We start from the raw sequence: 19,039 nt of genomic DNA on the forward strand, positions 1-19,039 counted from the left end.
GGCCAGACACCCAGGAGGTTTGTTACCTCATAAGAATTAATGGTTGGACCATGGTGGGGAAATAATTAAAATTATATCACTCCTAAATCAAAGGGATTCTTAATCATTAAAAGCTTCCTCAATATAGAATAGAAAGACAGCTCAGTATTTAAGGGCAGCTTGTGCAAAATCAGTGAGTGAAGACAGTGACTGAAAGATAAATTTACCAAAACGAGGATATCCCTGTGTTTGTGAGATGCAGTTGATTTATTTCTCAGAGCAAAGGTTAGAGATTTTCTGTTCTTCATATACAAGCCTATGTATACTTTTTGAATCTATAGATGCAGCATATTTATTTTTAGGGGCAATTTTGTATTAGAAAGCTGTTTGTCACCAGCTGCTTGGGAAAATGTCTTGTGATGTCAGTGCAGCTTGGCTTGCACAGCAAGGCTGAGGAGTGGAGGCTGAGTTTGAGGGCTCTGTGCAGAACATCTGATTCTAGGGCATATCCTCAAGAGTGCAGAAGTAATGAAATCCAAAAGCTGATCTTTCCTTGCCTTCAGAGGGAGGGTACACTTGGACTTTTACAATTATAGAAATTAAGTTAAACCTTTCTTTCAGGCACATCAATTTGTGCAAGTTAGGTTTACACAGAATTCATACAATTCACCAGTAATTTTAATGGAAACAAATGCTCTGCAGCACTTTTGACACAGATGCTCTACATAAGATGTCCAGATAAACAATGAAAATTATTTAAAGCACTATTGTTTGAAAATTATTTTGCTGCATTGTGGAGGTTGTTGTGCTGTACTAAATTCTAGGGTAGAAGTACAGGAAGTGAAGAAATAGCAGAAGAGAGCAGCTTATGAGAGACCTTGGGGACACTCATAATTCCCTGACCACAGGTTTGGATGATGAAGGAGCTATAAGCTTGAAATCTTAATTTCTGATCTCTGAGTCCAAATTTACCATTCTGCTGAGCTTGATTCTCTGATTATAGAGAGACTGACTGACCAGAGAGGTTTCTCCTTAAAAAGGTTCAATTTCTCAAAAGAGATGAAGGACAATGTGAATGGCTGTGTAGAACGAATGAGTAGCTGAGCAGTGTCACAGCTTTGATGATGGCTGTTTTAAATAAAATTCTTCCTTTTGCTCAGAAAAGAGATACAAAAATTCTGGTCCCAGTTTGGGATTGGGAGCTTACATGATTTTGTTCTAAAAAAAACCATTTTAGAGCTGTCTTGTTTAGGGTTCCTCCACACATCCCAACTGATTTTGAGAGTTGTGTTTCAATTTCCGAGTGCCAGAATCTCCTGGTGCGCCATGGATGCTTAATTTGACCTTAAAATATGATTCAATGAAATAGTTCTGCATTATGTTTCTTCTAGACCCAGGAATATTTGCATATGTATATTTGTATGCAGAAATGAGCTGTGGAATCTCTTAGCAGCTGATTGGTGTCTGCTTTGGTACCAAATGGGACAAAGTCACAGAGCTTTGTTCCACAGCCAAGGGACAAATTCACAGATTCTGTTTACTCCACAGCCTTAACATTTCCTTCTCAAATAGATCTACATTTACACACCAATACATGTCTACATTGATATACATACATACAAACACATTTCTAAAAGCTTTGCTGCTCTCCCTTTAGATCTGTTATGACATTAAAAAAGTCATTTTTGTCTGGAAAGAAATAATTTAAAATAAAGCCTTGTGTGGCTGAAAGTTTGTTTTCTTCAGCCAACTAGCTCAGCTGGTCTGGTGGGAAAAAAGGCAACACAAAAACCACAAAAGAAAACAAACTCTTTCAATAAACCTTATATCTCTTTGTTTATCATGCTTACCATTATTAAAACATCAGATCTTGCAAGGTATATTGTTACTGGCATGATATTGCTTATTAAATATTAAATCCCTGATTATTGAGCTGTAGAAAATAACTACCATGACAAAGGCTGTGCATCAGTCTAGTCATAGTGCACACAAAGAAATAGAGTACTATGATTTCGAATTACTGCCTGGGATTTTAGGTTACCTAATGCATCTCTAGTTTTCCATTGGAAAAATAAAAGTTAACACCTACAGTGTCCATAAGTGGAAGGACAGGCTTGCACATTGGCAATTAATTAGTTTAAGGTTGAATCCTAGTTCTTTTTTAAGAAAATCTCCTTTTCAACCTGGTGGAGTTGTAAGTTGGCCTGTCAATAACTCTATGTTTCAAAATCCTAAAATTTCCAGAGTACATTCTCAATTTTTCTCTCTTTTTTTTTTTTTTTTTAACACAGCTTTATATATAGATATTTATCAATTAATTTTCCATTGGTTGTTCTCTTTGAAATATTTATTCAGCATCTGTCTTGCTCTGGGCATTGTTTTACTTCTCATTGCTCGTCTCTGCTGTCTGTCCACGTGCAGTTAAATGAAAATCACAGAATCATGGAGTGGTTTGTGTTGGAAAGGACATTTAAAGGTCGTGTGTTTCAGTTCCCCTGCAGTGAGCAGGAACATCTTAAACTAGACCAGAGTCCTATCCAGCCTGACCTGTTCCAGAGATGGGGCATCCCATACCTCTTTGGGCAACCTGTTCCAGTGCCTCACCATCCTCAGGGTAAGAGATTTCCTCCTTAGGTCCAGTCTAAAGCTAATCTCTCTTGGTCTGAAACCATTCCCCCTTGTCCTATCACAGCAGGCCCTGCTGAAAAGTCTCTTCCCATCTTCTGTATATTTGAAGTGCTGAAAGGCTGCAGTGAGGTCTCCCTGGCCCCTTCTCCAGACTGAACCAGTCCCTCAGCCCTTCCTCACAGGAAACATGGCCCATCGCTCATCTTCAGGGCTCTTGGTGAAGCTGTCCTGGATCACTTCCCTGCCCATGTGCCTTAGAGGCACTTCTAGGAGGATTTGTTCCACAATTTTCTCAGACACAGAGATGAGGCTGGCAGTGCAGTGTCCCCAGAGTCCTCCTTTGCATCCATTTTAAAATGGGTCCAATGTTTCCATTTTTCCTGTCAGGAACTTTACCTGGCTGCTGTGATTTTTCCAATATCCTTGAGAGTGGCTTGGCAACCACATCAGCCAATTTCTTCAAGGCTCTTGGGGTATCTTATCAGGTCCCATGGACTTACACATGCATACCTAAGTCATATAAAAATACATTCAGAAATGCACAGCAGTGATAAACCCATCTGTTTTATTTTCCATATCTCTTTATGCTGGTGTAGCTAGTTACAGAAAAGTTCCTCAGAGTTAAGCAGGGGCACTGAGAAAAAAAGTTTATTCTGACTCTTCTGTGGAAGGAAAAAAACCTCCATGTTTTTCCTTCATAGCTGAAATCTACAAAGAGTTAAGTGCTTGGAAAATTTGATTTCATGGATGTCTCAAAGCTTTAAAGATGAAAGATCCACTTTTTCTTCCTGATTAAGCTATCAGAATTATGAGTTCCTGTGGGCTTTTTCTACTTCAAAGGGTCATTCAAATATAACTGTAAGGATGGATGCCACAAAATTATTTCCATTAAGTTTGACAGAACGAACTCCCTTTGTTTTATGTGAAGGATAAGGAGATTGTTCCCCTTGGCTTTTTCTACCTGTTTTCTACCTGTTGCTTTTCTGGACATTCAGGGCAGCTTTGAAGAGGTTCCTGCAAAACTGTTGAACCTCCTAAAGCTATTGGAATCACATCCAAAATATCCAGCAAATAACATGGAGCAGCAGTGTTCTCTGCACTGGGTAGAAGTTACATGGGACAGCAAAGAATGTTCAAGTGAAAAAGAAAAGATCACAAAGTCTGAAATATTATATATATATTCACTTTTTTTTCATAAGTGGGATCAGGTGTCCTTACTGGGATGGAAAAGTGTAGATTTTCAGGAAATATTTGGCAATAAGTTACAATAGTAAATAATTTTAACTTTCTTTTATATTAATGACTGCTTCATAGACTTTTCCACTTGCTGTTTTCACCCTTTAGTCACAGATCTTGGAAAGATGTGAATTTTGATTTAGGGCTCAGTCCAAGATAGACTGCAGTATACTGAGAGATTTCTGCTGACTCCATCACACTTTGGAGCAAGTCCTTTTGATGGCATTTTCATGTTTGCTTTCAATTATTTCTTTCTCAGGCATCCTAAATTGATGTTCCTGATAAAAATCTCAGGGGTTACAAAGGCTTGAAGAGTGATATATTCATTTCTCTTATGCTGCAGTGGCTTCAGTATGTCACAAGGGCATTGTTAAGACTAGTCACTATATTTCTCAGCCTGAAATCATTATTAAGTGTGTTCTTAAGGGACTGATAAAATACGACTAAAATCAGAATTTAAAAAGTACTTGCCAAACAGAATTTATCCCACTGAAATCCTTAGAATTTATGGTCAGTTAAAAGTAGAGAATATTGAAAATTTGATTTGATGAAAAGTGAGTCAGGCATTTAGGATTTCAGTTACACAGCAATGAATTCCTCCAAGGAAAGTATTTGTTTTAATATTATTTCCTGACTGAAACATGTTTTGAAGGATTTAGGGAGTGTAGGATTTTTTGTTAATATAATGTAATATTTCATTTCATCATTACAAACCACACCAAGATAAATATTTGAATTGTATATATTCATTGTGTAATTCTAAATATTCACGTGTAATTCTAAATATATAGTGGCAGCCTGGGCATTTGCAATTTGGCTACACATGACTTGAGTCACCTAGAGCTGAATGCTGTTGAGGAGGAACCAACACACTTGCACCGTGTGACAGGACAGGTCTCTCTTATCCAATTAATTTAATTATGCAGTTGTTATTCAGAGTTTATATTGCAGTGAGGGAGAGCAGCCTCTCCTTAACCCAAAATGAAGTGTCACTCACCTCACACCTGTCTGGGGCTGACACTGCAAACCAGCAGGCTGCTCACATCTCAAGTGGCTGCTGTGCTGTGCAGCTCTGCACTGCTTTTCTCACCTGTCGCACCTGGGTGATGGGAGAACTCCTTACACCCATTAGGAACTCAATATTTTAGGTACCACAATGCAAACAGGACCCTGAGGATGGCTGAGTAAAGCTCGGTCAGTCTGGTGTAGGGCTGTTCCAGCAATCAGCACGGGAGGAGCACTCGGTTCTGAGCGCTGGAGAATGGAATGCTGGCTGTGCATTTCACCTGGAACGGGGAATACACTTACATGCTGACCTCAGACAGAAGCAAGCAAGGTTTTCCCTGCCTGTGAGCTGACCACTAGAGATCTGTATGATGTAGCTGAGCTGGAGGAAAGCTAAGGGGAAGAATTAAGTAAAGAATATTCAAATGGCCTAGTTTGGGAAGCAGCGTAACACCTATTTATATAACCAGCCCCAGTTCCCAAAGGCATCCTTTGGGAAATTCTCTTTTATTCACCACATCCACCTGCTGAAGTACCAGAACACAGCAGGTGAGGTGGCTGCTGGAGCGACTCACAAATTCAAGACTGGTTATGCTCTCAGGTGCTGATTACACCATAAAGCAAAGTAACTGTGGAGGTTTTGTTGCTCAAAACTTCAGTCAATACTTACATGGGATAACAGGGAATGTCTTCAGTGTTTTGTAAAGCTGGGGAGGAAAGAAAGGCTTTTAACTGTGTGTGTATGCATGCGTATTGTTTACATGCTGAAATGGATGCAGCTCCGTTTCATGGTTCAGATTTTCCAAATTAGAATTTCCACTTCTTTTGTTGGCTCTTCCAAGGACAGTTACCCTGAGGTTTCTAGCTCTGATTCCATGATAACAGTTAAACAATAATCTAACTCCCTTAACTCACCCATTACATTTCATTATTTGAAATAATGGCTGTAGGCATGTGAGAAGCCAAGCAGGACCTTTAGCTGGGCCATACCTACTGTGACAAACAAAGGGACACTTGCATAAATGGTGTACCTGTTACACGTGTCACAGCAGTCCTTAAGAAAATACCACTTCTGACTCCATCATAGATAAGTAATTTTAATCCACTCCAGTCACAGATGTCCTCAAGGAGATACTACAGATTTCTTTGCATATTATGAAGAAAAGTCAAGAAAAACAAATTACATATTGTTTTCTGATCGTGATAAACATATTTCCAGAAAAAGTAAAGGAGTTGGGCTATGATACAAAATGAGTAGGAAGAAATGCAAGTGAGAGCTACCAAATACCTACGTAAATTAGAATTAATGCATGGAACAGATTCAGTTTAACAAGAGTGGGCTGATTTGAGAAACTGATTATGATTTGAATATTAATTTTTAAGGACAGAGAAATAACCTAAAAGCATTTATAGACTGGTTTTTTGTATACATCATAACATTTTAACTCATGACTAAGTTATTACAGGAAGACATTGCCTTCATTAAGGTGTCTGTCTAGATGAATAACTCTATTTTTTCTAACTGTAGGATAACCTATTTGAAATGCATTTGCATTTACTATGAGGTTAAGGGAAGCTTCTTGCATCAAGATTCATTTCATATTTTTAGACCAAAGAATTTTTTTCAAGAAGCTAATAGTCATTGGTAGGAACTTAATTAACATGTCAGGGTAATGGCTGGTTTTAAGTAATTCACTCAAGTAAGGTCCATTGAAAGCATTCCATAATCAATTTCAAGAATAGTTTGTCAACTCTCAATAAGAATGGGAAATGGTAAGAAAATAAGCCTGAAAAAATATATACTAATAATACAGGAAGTCTTCCAATATTAAACAAATGGCTACACTTAATGGTATCACATCCTCATGTCTTCCATTAGAACCACTGCAAAATTTAGGAGCTGATATCTTGAAAATCTTAGTGGGTGAAGAAGTGCAGTTGAGACTCAGGAAACTCTGAAAGAGTTCAGGAGTCTCAACTGAGTTTATTTTTCTCAGTCGTGAGAAAAATAAAAGCTCTCTGTCATGGAAGTGTTGTAAAACATTTTTGTTCTTCCAAGAAGCACGTACAAATTATTTGAGGATGAAAACAGAGTGATTCATACTGGGCTTAATGAACTGCAATATGGTTATGGAAGAGGCAGGAGCTGAAGGACATTTGTAAAGGCAAGACAAAGCACATAGCAGGACAAAGGTATTCCAAGCTTACAAGGAAGGTGAGAACTTTGTAGGACAGGCACTCACGACTGAAAGCATCTGGGTCCGTATTTCCATAAAATCAGTGAAAAATATTCCCTGGATTTGCAAGACTTCCCCATCTTTCTCATTTGTTTGCCTTGTTTGGCATCCATTTGTGGTTCTTTCTACGTGCTTTCTCCTAATCCTTTTTTCTCTTCACTTAAGGAATAGAAACCCCTAAATTAATGTTTTCCAATGCCAAAGTGGGGGGATTTTATGAAATGTTTAAATAGTACTCTTACCTGATAAACCAGTTCCACAGATCTGTTAGCAGAGAACTATTTTAGAGGAGCTGCCAAACTCCAGAGGGAGTTCTTCAAGTGACAATAATCTAGATATCTAGTTAATATAATATTGATACTTTAAATGGTATTAACATTCGTTCTGGAGGAAAAATATCAAGCAGGTATGTTTCAGTTGCAATATTTTATTTTCTCTATTTGTCTCTTTATACACAGAACAAATGCAGTTCACAGATTGTTTCCAACTTTTCCGCTCACTTCTCCTGTAGAAATACATGACTAAGGAAATGATACCTATGCATCAATACCAGAAAAGGACACCAATAAGGTAACAGGTCAGAAAAAAGGGTTAAGAACATCTGTAAATGCATAATTCTATAAAATTCTCTAAAATTTTGAAAATGGGAATCAAGCCACCATTGTCATAGCTGTTAACCCTTCAGTGACCACCCTAGCTGATGAAATGTTTGTCCAATAAATGAAAGTACCCATTGTTGACTACATTGAACTTGGGAATTCAGCTTTGGCGTAGACCAAATAAGCCAGAGTAGTTAAGATACCAGAACTTGTCTGGCAACCTCGGTATGGTGCTGTGCCGTCAGTTTCTCCCCAGCTGCTGCATGAAGCGTCCTTTTGTTGCAGGTGTGTGGTGGGTTGTTTTGTTTGTTTTTCTTTAGAGAATCCCGTTGTAAACAAGAGTAACACAACGCTGCCGGTGGGTACCTGTGGGGCGGCACCGAGGTGGGATGCCCGTGTCCCGAGCCCCGGCGGGCTGGCGGCGGTGTCTCCGCCCCGCGGCACACGCACCCCGCGCCCCGCCGGGCTCTGCTGCCTGCAGCCCCAGGGATCCTGCCCCAGGATGGGCTCGGCAGCTTCGCCCCCACCCCGCACCCCCGCCCCTGCAGCTCTTCTTTTGCTTTTCTTTCCCTTTTCCTTCCTTGCCTTTCTTTCCTAGGCTCCGTTTGCCGTAGCATACCCCCTCCCGAGGGGTTTGCCTGGATCATTTATTTATCTTGTGCGCATTAAGAAACCACCATTAGGCTTTGGTGGGAGGCGCCTTGCTCGGTGCGCGCTCGCCTGCCTCCGCGGCGCTGCCAGAGGAATACACAATCGAGCCCAAGCTGCAAGCTTGGCAGGAGCTGCCTTTGCGTGCCCATTTACTTGCCGGATCCGTATATTTTTTTGCCGACTGGGTCACTGCCGCTTCCCTCCAGGGTTTCATCTTAATTTTTATTTTTTTTGCGCGTGTGTGGATTATTCAATTTTTTTTTTTCTTTATTATTTTTTTTAAATTTTTTTCGGGAATCCTCGCCGGAGTTTTGATGCCGGGCCGGACTTAGCGCGGGCGCGGAGGAGCTGCGCGGAGCCGTGCCTCGCCGTGCCTCCTGCCCCGGGCCCCGCCCGCGGATCGGCCTCCCTGGCCCGGCGCCGGCCGCGGGTTGGCCGCGGGGCCGCGGAGTGGCGGGTGCGCTGCGCCGCCGCCTCCCCGCGGAGCCGCCGAGGGATGCTGCTGCGCCGCGGCCGGGCATAGGCAGGAGCCGAGCGGGCGGGGGAGGGAAGGAAGGAAGGAAAGACGGAAAGAAAGGATCCCCCGAGCCCCGAGGGGAGAGGAGAGGCGAGAAGGTGCGTGAATGTGAAGGAATGTACCTGCGCGTCGCCGGAGCCGCACGCTTGGGATAAAAAAATAAATTAACCGAGGAGGCTGATCCCTGCGACTTATTACCCGGAAAAAAAAAAAAAAAAAAAAGGAAAAGAGAAGAAAAACCTTCTAGCGGAGGGACAAGAAGAAGAGCGCCGAGGCTGCAGCGAGCAGCTCCAGCAGAGTCGGGCGCCCGGCGGATGGCGCGGCCGTCCCGCTGACTCCGCGGCCGCGGGAGGCTGCGCGGGGCGGCGCGGCGCGGGGCATGCCGTGCCGGCGGCGTGACTGAGCGGGGCGCTCCCGCCGCCCGCCCGCACCGCGCCGCGCTCCCCTCCGCTCTCCGCCGCATGCCGCCGGCAGCCGCGGCGCGCTGATGCCCCGGGGCCGCGGCGGCGCTGCGGACGGCCCCTAGGATGAGCGAGGGGGCTGCGGGTGCCGCGGCGCCCGGGGCGGCGGAGGCGGCGGCTGCGGCGGGGGGCCCGGGCGGGGATGGGGCCGGGGGGCCGCCGCGGGAGCTGCGCTGCAGCGACTGCATCGTCTGGAACCGGCAGCAGACGTGGCTGTGCGTGGTACCCCTCTTCATCGGCTTCATCGGGCTGGGGCTCAGCCTCATGCTGCTCAAGTGGATCGTGGTGGGCTCCGTCAAGGAGTACGTCCCCACCGAGCTGATGGACGCCAAGGGCGTGGGGCAGGACCCCTTCTTCCTCTCCAAGCCCACCGCCCCCCCCCGCGGCGCGGAGACCACCGCCGCCGCCACGCCGCGGCCGCCCAGCCGGGTCAGCCCCCGCCTCACCACCATGAGCCGGGCTCCCCCGCGGCCCCCCGGCACCCGCGGCCCTGCGCGGGGCGGCCCGCGGCCCACCGCGCCCCGGCACCCCGTGCCGCCGCACACGGCACCGCCCGCCAGCGGCCCCCCCGGCACCGGCACCGCCGGCCGCGCCGCCCGGCCGCCGCCCGCCGCCCCCAGCACCCCGCCGCTGCCCGCCTGGCCCACTGCGGCACACGCTACCTCCTCCTACAAGATCTACGTCCACGACTCGGCGCCGTCCTGGACCCTGTCTCCCTTCCAGGAGTCGACCACCACCACGCCGGAGGCCAGCACGACCCCCAAAACCCGTAAGTGTCGCCGGCCGCCCCGCGCCCTCGGGCCGCTCGCTGCGCGCCTCGCCCCGTCCGGACCCGGCGCTGGCCGGGGCGATGCGGCGCTCGGAGCTGGCCGCCGTGCCGCTCCCGTGCCGTGCGGGAAGCCGGAGAGCTCCGAAGTTTGCGCTTCTCTCTCCCTTCCCCGCTTGCGCCCCCTTTTTACCCCCGGCAAGTTCCCTGCTTCTGTGATGGATGTTGAGGCAGGAGCAGCCATTTGAGGAGAATGCTTTTCGGTTGTGGTTTTGGGAGGGATGCAGACCCCCTTTCCCCTTCTATGCTGGTCTGTGAAGGGTACTTGGGAGATGCTGGGGGGGTGTCTGAGCGAGTGGGAGCAGTGATGACCCCCCCGAAAGGGCAGTGTGGAGAGAGTGGTCCTCAGCAGGTGCGGGCTGCGCTGTGCATGTGCTTCTCTGCTGGTGACGGAGTTCGGCTTCCCGCACGCTCGTCTCCCTTGAAACCAGGGCGGGTTCCGCAGGGTTGCTCTCTCCGTGCCCGCTCCTGAAGGAGCCGCGGCCAGCTCCGCCGGGACGGAGCCTGGGGCTCCCCAAGGATGTGCAGAGCCATCCCTGCGCTCTGCCGGCTCCCGTGTGTAGCCACAGCACCGTGGTGCCGTACCCGACTATTTTTTTTTTAAGCAGAGGAGGGGGCTAGTTCTCCGATTGATGCTTGGTGGCTGGTTCTTCCCACCCTCCCAAGCACAAACGGAAGGATTCGGGCTAAAGCTGAAAATTCATTTGGCCTGGATGCGTCAACTTTCAGCTTCTCATAAAGGTTACTTAGGACAAATGCAATCCGTGCCAAAAGAACTTCTGTGCCATGCTATTTAGTGAAATGTTCAATTGTACTGTATAATAGTATTCTGCGCTTTCTTGGATGCAGTAGAGGAAGTGAAAAGCCGGGTGTCCTCCATTAACTCTTAGTTGCTGCTGCTGGGAACATCAGTTTGGTTGAACCCCTTTTACAGCCCAGGGCTCCCCTTGTGTATGCTAATGTAGGGGTGTTCTGCTGGAGGATTTTGTTGGAATGCAATATGAACTTTATTTTGTCTGTTAAATCTATTTGTTGATAAGCACTGGAGCAGAGAGGATAGGCAGTGCAAGCTGATCTTGTGAATTGACAAAATTGGGAGAAGAACAGCAAATTGGATGTGTATGTGTGGGTGGGTGGGTGTGCAGGTGGCGGATGGCTGGCAATGATTACGAATGAAGCTATCACTAAATCAGAAGAGGTAACGAGGCAATGACTCGTTTTGCCGGTGTGTGCCACAGTAATTGAGGGAGAAGCAGCCCTTACAGGTGTGTCCAAGCCTGGACGTTCTGTAGGTAGAACCTAAGGTAGTTGGAAGTTACCAGAAGGAAAATCTTTTGTGGAGCTCAAAGCAGCCTGTTTCACTCAGGTATGGGGAGCTGTATAGGGGCACTTCTTAAAAAACAAAGCAGCAAATGAAGCCAGATTTCCATATGTCTGCTCTCAATTCTCCCAACCAGAAATGCTGCCTGGTTCTTCAGACTGCTGTGATGTGTGATGTGTGTGTGTGTGTGTGTGAATCTGTCTGGGCTTGCCAGGTGGGATCTGTCGGGGTCTAAACGCTCCCTTGCAATCTCTTCCTTTCTTCCCTTTCTGTCTCGTTGGGTATGTAAGAGAAATCCACAGCAATTTCCGCCCCTCTAGGCTGTCTCCTTACAAGGTATAGAAGGCAGGAATGTCCTGATTAATAAATAATGTTCAGCTGGCAGGACTCTCCTCTATGCAAGACACACAAAGGAAGAATAAAAACCACAATCTTGAGATGTTCCTGGCAGTTGCAGAGCTTCCTAACTATTTTTTGTTTTAGGGAGGCTGCTAATACCTTTTACAGCAGGGTGTTTCCCTTCATTAAATGTAGCTCAGTTATAGGATGGAAATGCTGGAAGTGCAAATCCAGCAGAAATTGACCCTGTTTGGGCACATTGATAGCAGAGATTATCATTAATGGAAGATTAAATAGATTACATAAAAAAGGATTTGAATTTGTAGGGCATATGGACATTTTTTAAAGCCTACAGCTGTACTCTCCTGATACATATGAGCATCTCTACGGATACATGTAAAATTCTTTGAGGCTGCAGTATGCACTGAGGAGAGAGAAGGGAGAAATGCAGTCTTTGTGCTGTGAACTGCTGACATGGTGTGACCCCAAAGCAAGTATCTGTGTCTGCCACTAGCAGCTCTCAGTGAGAAAGGGATTTTTTTTTTTTAAACAAATGCATCCTAATTTGCCAGGATGAGCTGCGTGTTCCTTCTGTGCCCGTTGTTCCAGCTGCTATTGAAATGAAAGTCATGGATCCTGTTGTACCTTGTGAATACAAATCTGACATGATAAATCTCATGCCCCATCCTGCAAAATAGTGCATGCCCTTGTGTCATCCTCTGGCTTGGCAAGGCACATATGTGGGTGGGAGTCATAGGTTGTTTAACATTTCACAGCTTTTAAGAAAAGAAGCAGCTATCTTTATTTATACTGGTTTGTGTTGTAGTTTATTTAATTGTTTAAACATGTTAAAATGGGCTCAAAGCAGGACTTAGGAAAATAGGAGGCAAAACAGGAGTTATTTCTCCAGAAAGCCAGATGATTGCCCACCTGAATAAGTGTTGGTAAAGCCTTTTCTCTGTGTGTGTATTCATCTGAGGAGATGTTGTGAAATCTCTCTTTTTTTGTGGGTGTGCATAATGACAATAATTCTTGGTTGTGTTTCACTCAAAGTCAAGCTATCTGTTAGCTGTTTTGAAAGTTCTTGATGAAGATCCTTCAGGTTCTGACTAAGCAAAAGCCACTTACTCATCAAATCTCTCTCTCTGTATCTTGTGCCTGCGTGTGTTTTCCATGATCACGTATGAACCATGCCTTTTCAGCCTAAGCCTCTCCATCCAGTGCTCAGTGTAAAAGTCAATCACTAATTTAGAAGGATAGTCCAGCCTGTGGATCAAGAAAAATCAACCAACAGCCTGGAACATGCTAGTGAGGTTTTATTTTTATCAAGCCATTGGTTTCATTTCAAAAGAGTCATGCCCTGATTTTTCCAATATGCATTTTTCATGGTATTCTGGGTTCTTCAGTAATGTTATTATCCTTGAATTGAGATACTGTACTTAAAAGAATTCCTGTGTGAATTCAGCTATGAAATAGCACTGTGGTTTCTCTTGTGTTCATATGACCAAAGGCTAATGCAGAGAACTGAGGTCAGGCAGGTGGGGCTCAACTAATGCATAGTAACCAAGAAAAGAGACGTTACAGAACACTTAATCAATATATCTTGTGAAGTCCAATTGCAACCCTTTTTTTTTTTAGGTAGTCTGAGTATACTTTGATTTCCTGCTAAAGATTTTCTGGTCCAGTCGTTGATCCTTGTCATATCTCTGATTGTTATGCACAGCATGGGTCCCAGTAACAAGCATCTGGCAGATGCACTGCTACCAGCACTGACATTTTGGTAAAAGCTGTTTGTTTTATTTTGCACTGACTCAAATATCTTTTTCGCATTAAGGATGACACTTAGATGGAACTGCGGGGTTTTCACCAACTGGAGGGTGTTGTGGGAGGTGCCAAACCGTAGTAAAACCAGACCTACTCTTCCCAGAGCTCTGGAGCTTTCTGCCAGCAAATGACATGGATTGTGAACGCTTGGCATGACGAGTGTGAGCTGTCATTGAATCGAGGGGAGCGCACGTGACTGCAGAGCACGTGCCTTTGGCATTAACTGAGATTAATGTGCCAGTTATCTACCAATTCTAAATGCTTCAAAAGCTGTTGAGTTGGAAAAAGAATACTGAGACAAACAACTGGGGGTTTTAAGAGCATTTGTTTCTTCTTCATTCTCACTTATTTTCTATTCACATACCTTCGGTCAGTATCACAGAGATGATTAGATATGTGTTTCCTGTTTTAGATACATGTTGACAGGAAGGCTACTATCAAGGTAAAAATAACAAACACAGATGTGCAACCACATCACTGAAGTAAAAGTTATTGTAATTTATTTTATTTCTCAGCTATAACTTGCTTCATCTGTTTCAATTAAGTTAGAGGATACCAGACTTAATTCTGTTTTCGATTTTTAATCTTCTTTATAGTTAGGGGCTAGAGCAGCTATCATTGAATTCATAAAGAAGTGGAATATTTAAATAAAACCACTCAGATATGTACATTGATTCTATTCAGATATATTTCTTCTCTCTTCCCTTCATTAAAGTGATTGTTGGAATCCTATGACCTAGAAGAGCTTGCACAGCACTGGCATGATGAGTGGGAGGGATATGGCTGAAATTATTCCATGCTGATTTTTAACCCTGAAGGAAATTCTTCTGGGGACTGTATAGTTTGTCATTACATTGATTTAACCTGTGATCACTGGTGAAAGCAAAGCGTTGATTTTTATTTGGCTTTTTTTTTTTTGCATCTATACAAGGACATTATGTGATATATTATATGTTGACAACAGAATACCATTATTAAATTAGTGTATTGATTCATTGCAAAGGATTATGCTAAAGTAATGTTCATGGTTTATCTAAACCCACAGAAAATGGAAATTAAAAATTAAAGCAAAAGACCTGTCTCTACAGAATTGTGTCTAGTGTTGCACAGTGCATTTATAAAATGACTCACTGCTTTGAAGGCAAAGCCCAGTAAACACATGGATTGCTGTGGATTTGGCCTTGACTTTCAGTTTTGTAGCCCATATGGTTTTCAGGAAGTACCTGAAACTCCCAGTGTTTGGTTTTGTTGATTTCTCCTGTGATTGTTTTGTAAACAAGCTGCACAAGGAGAAGTGCCTAGTAAAATCATGTGGGATGGCTTGGTCACAAGCATATATAAATAAATTCGTTAAAAGCAGAGGCTTGTTTGTCTCTCAGCCTAGTAGGTTTCTTTTTGAGCTTCTCTGTGTTTGAGCAACTTTGCAGTACTGTGCGTGTGTGCGTGCAGGCACTCAATACAAGCATGGATTTGTGCATTTGCCCAGTTTTGGGGGAGAGTCAGGATCTCAAAGCCTGTAGTAACCCCAGGATCAGCCTTTGGCTGCTTTGGTCCTGGTGCTTGTCCAGTCAGTGCAGTTCACAAGAGAAACCCAGAGGTTTCATTGGAGCTGGTTAGACTGAGTGCCAAGCTGAAGTGCATCTGTTTAAATGTGGAAGTCTCTTTCAGTTCTGCTGCATGGAAGGGGTTTGTAGTATCTGTTACTATTAAGCACAAGTACTTTTTTATTATTATTTTGCATTACAAGAGTACTCAAAACACAGGAGAAACAATGAAATACTTTGTGTTTTTGAGATGTTTTCTTTCTCCTAGGGACTGTTCCTTCAGTATGGTGAGGGTTGGAAGTGTCATTTAATGGGACAGCTGTGCTTCAGATCAAAACTAGGACTGTGTTTTCTCATGGCTAACTGAATTTCCAAGGTGGACAGCTCAGAAACCTGCTTTCTTACTTTAACCTTCCCCCTCATGTCTAATCTCACTCCACTCAGTAAAGTGCATTTCACTGGAGAGAGGGCATTTCACACCTGGGCAAGACAGAGGATAAACATTCAGGTGGCCTCTAGGTAGCACAGAGAAAGTAAATGTACACAAGTGGGCAAGTGCTTCTTGAATGGGCTTCTGCTTTTTGTCACACAGGTTTCTGGGGCCCCTTGGTAGAATGCCTTCATGAGGAAGAAATAGAATAAAGCAGCCACGAGGAAAATTAAAATAGCAACTGCACTTACAAATTTCTGTGTCCTTTTCATGGAAGAAGTGCTTAATTGGATTAACTCTTCTTGGTAAAATTTGGAGGTAGCAGAGAAGAATATATTAACTAAGTAATTATTGCGAACTGTTTAAATGGTTGCTTCTGTTTTTCAAGGTACTTAATATTACCCCAGTAATGTTTAAAATAAATATATAAAATAATTATTCCAGTATTCTGTCTCTTCTGTCCTCTAAGACCAGTATTTTGGATTTCCAAAGTTGTGTTTCTCCTGTAGCATTTCAATAGGAGGATCCCATGACTTCCAGGTCTTTTTTAAAAGACATTATTCCCGATTCCTTTATTTTTAAAATTTTTTTTGCTGTGATATGTTGACTGCTGACTGTAGGAGATAAGCTATTCAGCTTCAAAGGTAATTCTCTTCCTATCATGTTGAGCAACCAATTTTTAAGTCCAAATTGATTTACATTTTTTCCTCAGAGAGATTTTATTTATTTTTGCAGGAGTTAAACATTTGAGGAAAGCACAGGTAGTATTGAAAAGGCTCAGTGTCCAATAAAAATATAACTGGGTAAAAAGATAAACTGAAGCTTTGGTTTGGATTACCTGAATTCTGCTTTGGCCCCTGCAAAATCAACCCAGAAACCTACAAAATCTCTTCTTTTTACTTTAACGTCTTTTTGTTTGTTTGTCTTTGGGTTTATGGCTTTTCTTTTTTTGTTTTAAAATTTGAAATAATCTCTTGGCAATTCTACAGTTGTGTCCCATCCACACCTGCCACTGGTATTTTCCTCTGATAGGAAAGATGCACATTAGCAGTGCAGCGTGGCAGGTGCTCTTCAAAGAAATATTAACCAGTATTTTAGCTTGTATGAAAATTCAGACCTTTCACAGAGGCATGGTGGAACTCTTATATTAAAGCATCGAGGAATAAATATCCTGATAGTATTTTGTGTAGATGTTGTGCTGAACAATGTAGTTTATAGTCTTTCATTTTTTATGAGGAGATTGCTGTATGGCCAAGTTTTGCAAACATTATAGGCCCAGTTTAGGGTGTGCTAGTGATGCATCTTGTGTTTTGTGGAACTGTGGATCTGCAGAATCAGGGCCAATTTATGTGAACATCTGTGTGATTAAATGTGTTCGTCTGTCTTAGATTGCAGCGTGAGTGCTTACAAAACATGCCTGTGTGAGTAAATGTACATCAGCTTTTTAAAAACTGCCAATGTTATTTAAATGTGCTTATTAGAACTGAGTTTCCATTAGAACATTTTCTTTGTGTGTGTGTGTGTATTCTTAGCACTGCCTTGAAAAATACATCATTATCCTGTTTACCCTTTGCCTGAAGTCAGTTCTGTAGTAAAATCTTTGTGTTCTGGAGCACTGCAGTTGCTTAGCTGTAGACTGTGACAAGACACGTGGGTCATGTGTCATTTTTTATACATCACTTTTAAACTATTTCTTTTCCTGATTTTTGTTTTTCATTATTCTTGAGAAAATCTCTGGTTTTGTTGTTTTTCTCTGTATTATGTTCTTAGCTTCAATGCCAAAATTGACTTTTTCATGAAGCTTATAGATAGAAAATGCTTTCTAAAATTTTAGGGATGGCAAGATGTATTTTAATATTTATTATTTTCTGAAACCAAAATATGCAATAAACTTTACATTGTTCCTTTCACAGTGTCATTCCTGTAAAAATTCAAGATTCTAGTTCAGCAAGAACTGAGCCTTGATTGCTGGCTGTTACCAGATAGAGGGGCTATAGCACTGTGCAATAGCAAACCAATAAATTGGTATTAGTAGCAAATAGCCTGTTTTCCAGAGCTGAGAACTCTCACTGATGTCAGAACTTGTAAGGCAGGGATGGAGATAAGGTGTGTTATTCTCCTGGAAGGGTGCTGGTGGTGTGCCTTTACTGCAGTTACAAGTGGTTGACAAGGAAGGTTGAAAATGTTCAGCCTGAATTTGCTGTGCTGCTTCTGAATGTAATCAAGATTTCAACAAAACCAAGAAAGTTGCACTGAAAAGTGTTGCTAACCTGGAAAACTGTGCTGTGTTGTGCAAGGCTGATGGTTACTTCTATCTCCCAGTTCAGTGCGTAGGAAAATAGCATTTCCAGTAGTGTGCTCAGGGTGCCTCAGAGCTGTAGCTAAGTGGCTGAGTAATACCATTGAAAATTTAAAAAAAATGTGGGGAATCTTTGTTTCCTCTCCCCTGGTGAATTACAGTACAAGTGCTGAGTGGGTTGTCATTAAAGTAGTACTGAGCTATCTCAGAAGCTTTGACCAGGAATTGATTGTATAATACTTGGTAAAAACAATCCAGTAATTGTCTTCCAAAGGGGTTGCATTATTAGGTTGGTTTTTTTAAGACTAATGTTGTGTGGAGAGAAAATTAATTTTCTTGCTCAATCTGTGAATGAATTCACAAAAGAGAAGCAGGGGTTTTGTTGGAAACCCAGAGGTAAGCTGCACTGAACTGGTGTGGTGATTTTCCTGCCAGGGTTTAGTGGGCAGTGGGTTCAGGAACTTTACTGAGGAGATTATTCTGATGAGTGTCCGTTCTCCTGATTTAGAAGGGTAGAGGTGCTTTTATAATTATTTCATAAGTAGCTAAACCACATTAGTCTTTAGCCTGAATTCTGGCCCAGATACATAATGGTCATAGTGCTAAAAGTTCAATCCCCTTGCAGGTTTTTTTTTTGGTTTTTTTTGGGTTTCTTTTGTAATAACTAGAAAGCTTAAAGTAATGCATAAATACATACAGCATTGACTTTTTCCTTAAGCAGATTGTGTTTCTTTTGCTTTTAGATTTCAATCTTTATTTCATTATTTCTTATAATAGAGCATACCACACATTTCACAGCATCAGCTGCTTATTTATAAGCTGTATCTCAGTGTAATAACGTTGGTTGTAATTTGTTTTCATCCTTAAAAAATGCTGGTCAGAAAAATACAGATTGGAAATCAGAACAATTTATAAATTATGCTGTCTTTTAAGTATAAAAGACAGTACAAGTGTGAAGTGTATTTGCTTACTGTCAATTTATAAATTATACTTCTGAGCTGTGAGGACCTTGATGTGCATCATCATAAAACCAGCACAGAAAATGCAGCATCCCCAGGACATCTGAGTCCATTTTTACTGGGAGGGTGAACATTTGCTGTCACCTTGCCTCACAGAAGAAGGGGGGTGTGTGGGCAGCAGAGG

The 19,039-nt window shown here is 43.0% G+C and overlaps 1 protein-coding gene across 3 annotated transcripts in view; it reads left to right on the forward strand.

Moving 5' to 3' along the window:
• The window catches only part of NRG3 (neuregulin 3), a 455,991-nt gene that overhangs the window by 109,161 nt on the left and 327,791 nt on the right, over nucleotides 1–19,039 (forward strand). For 2 of the 3 annotated variants that reach the window (XM_063163927.1, XM_063163928.1), the window contains exon 1: nucleotides 9,380–10,082. The exons of the other annotated variant lie outside the window; for it this stretch is intronic. In XM_063163927.1, coding sequence (XP_063019997.1) covers nucleotides 9,380–10,082 — 703 coding nt within the window. Of the gene's footprint in view, nucleotides 1–9,379; nucleotides 10,083–19,039 lie in introns of those variants that run through there. 3 annotated transcript variants of the gene reach the window in all.

Source organism: Melospiza melodia, chromosome 9 (genome assembly GCF_035770615.1).
Source record: "Melospiza melodia melodia isolate bMelMel2 chromosome 9, bMelMel2.pri, whole genome shotgun sequence".
Classification (NCBI taxonomy): Eukaryota; Metazoa; Chordata; class Aves; order Passeriformes; family Passerellidae; genus Melospiza; species Melospiza melodia.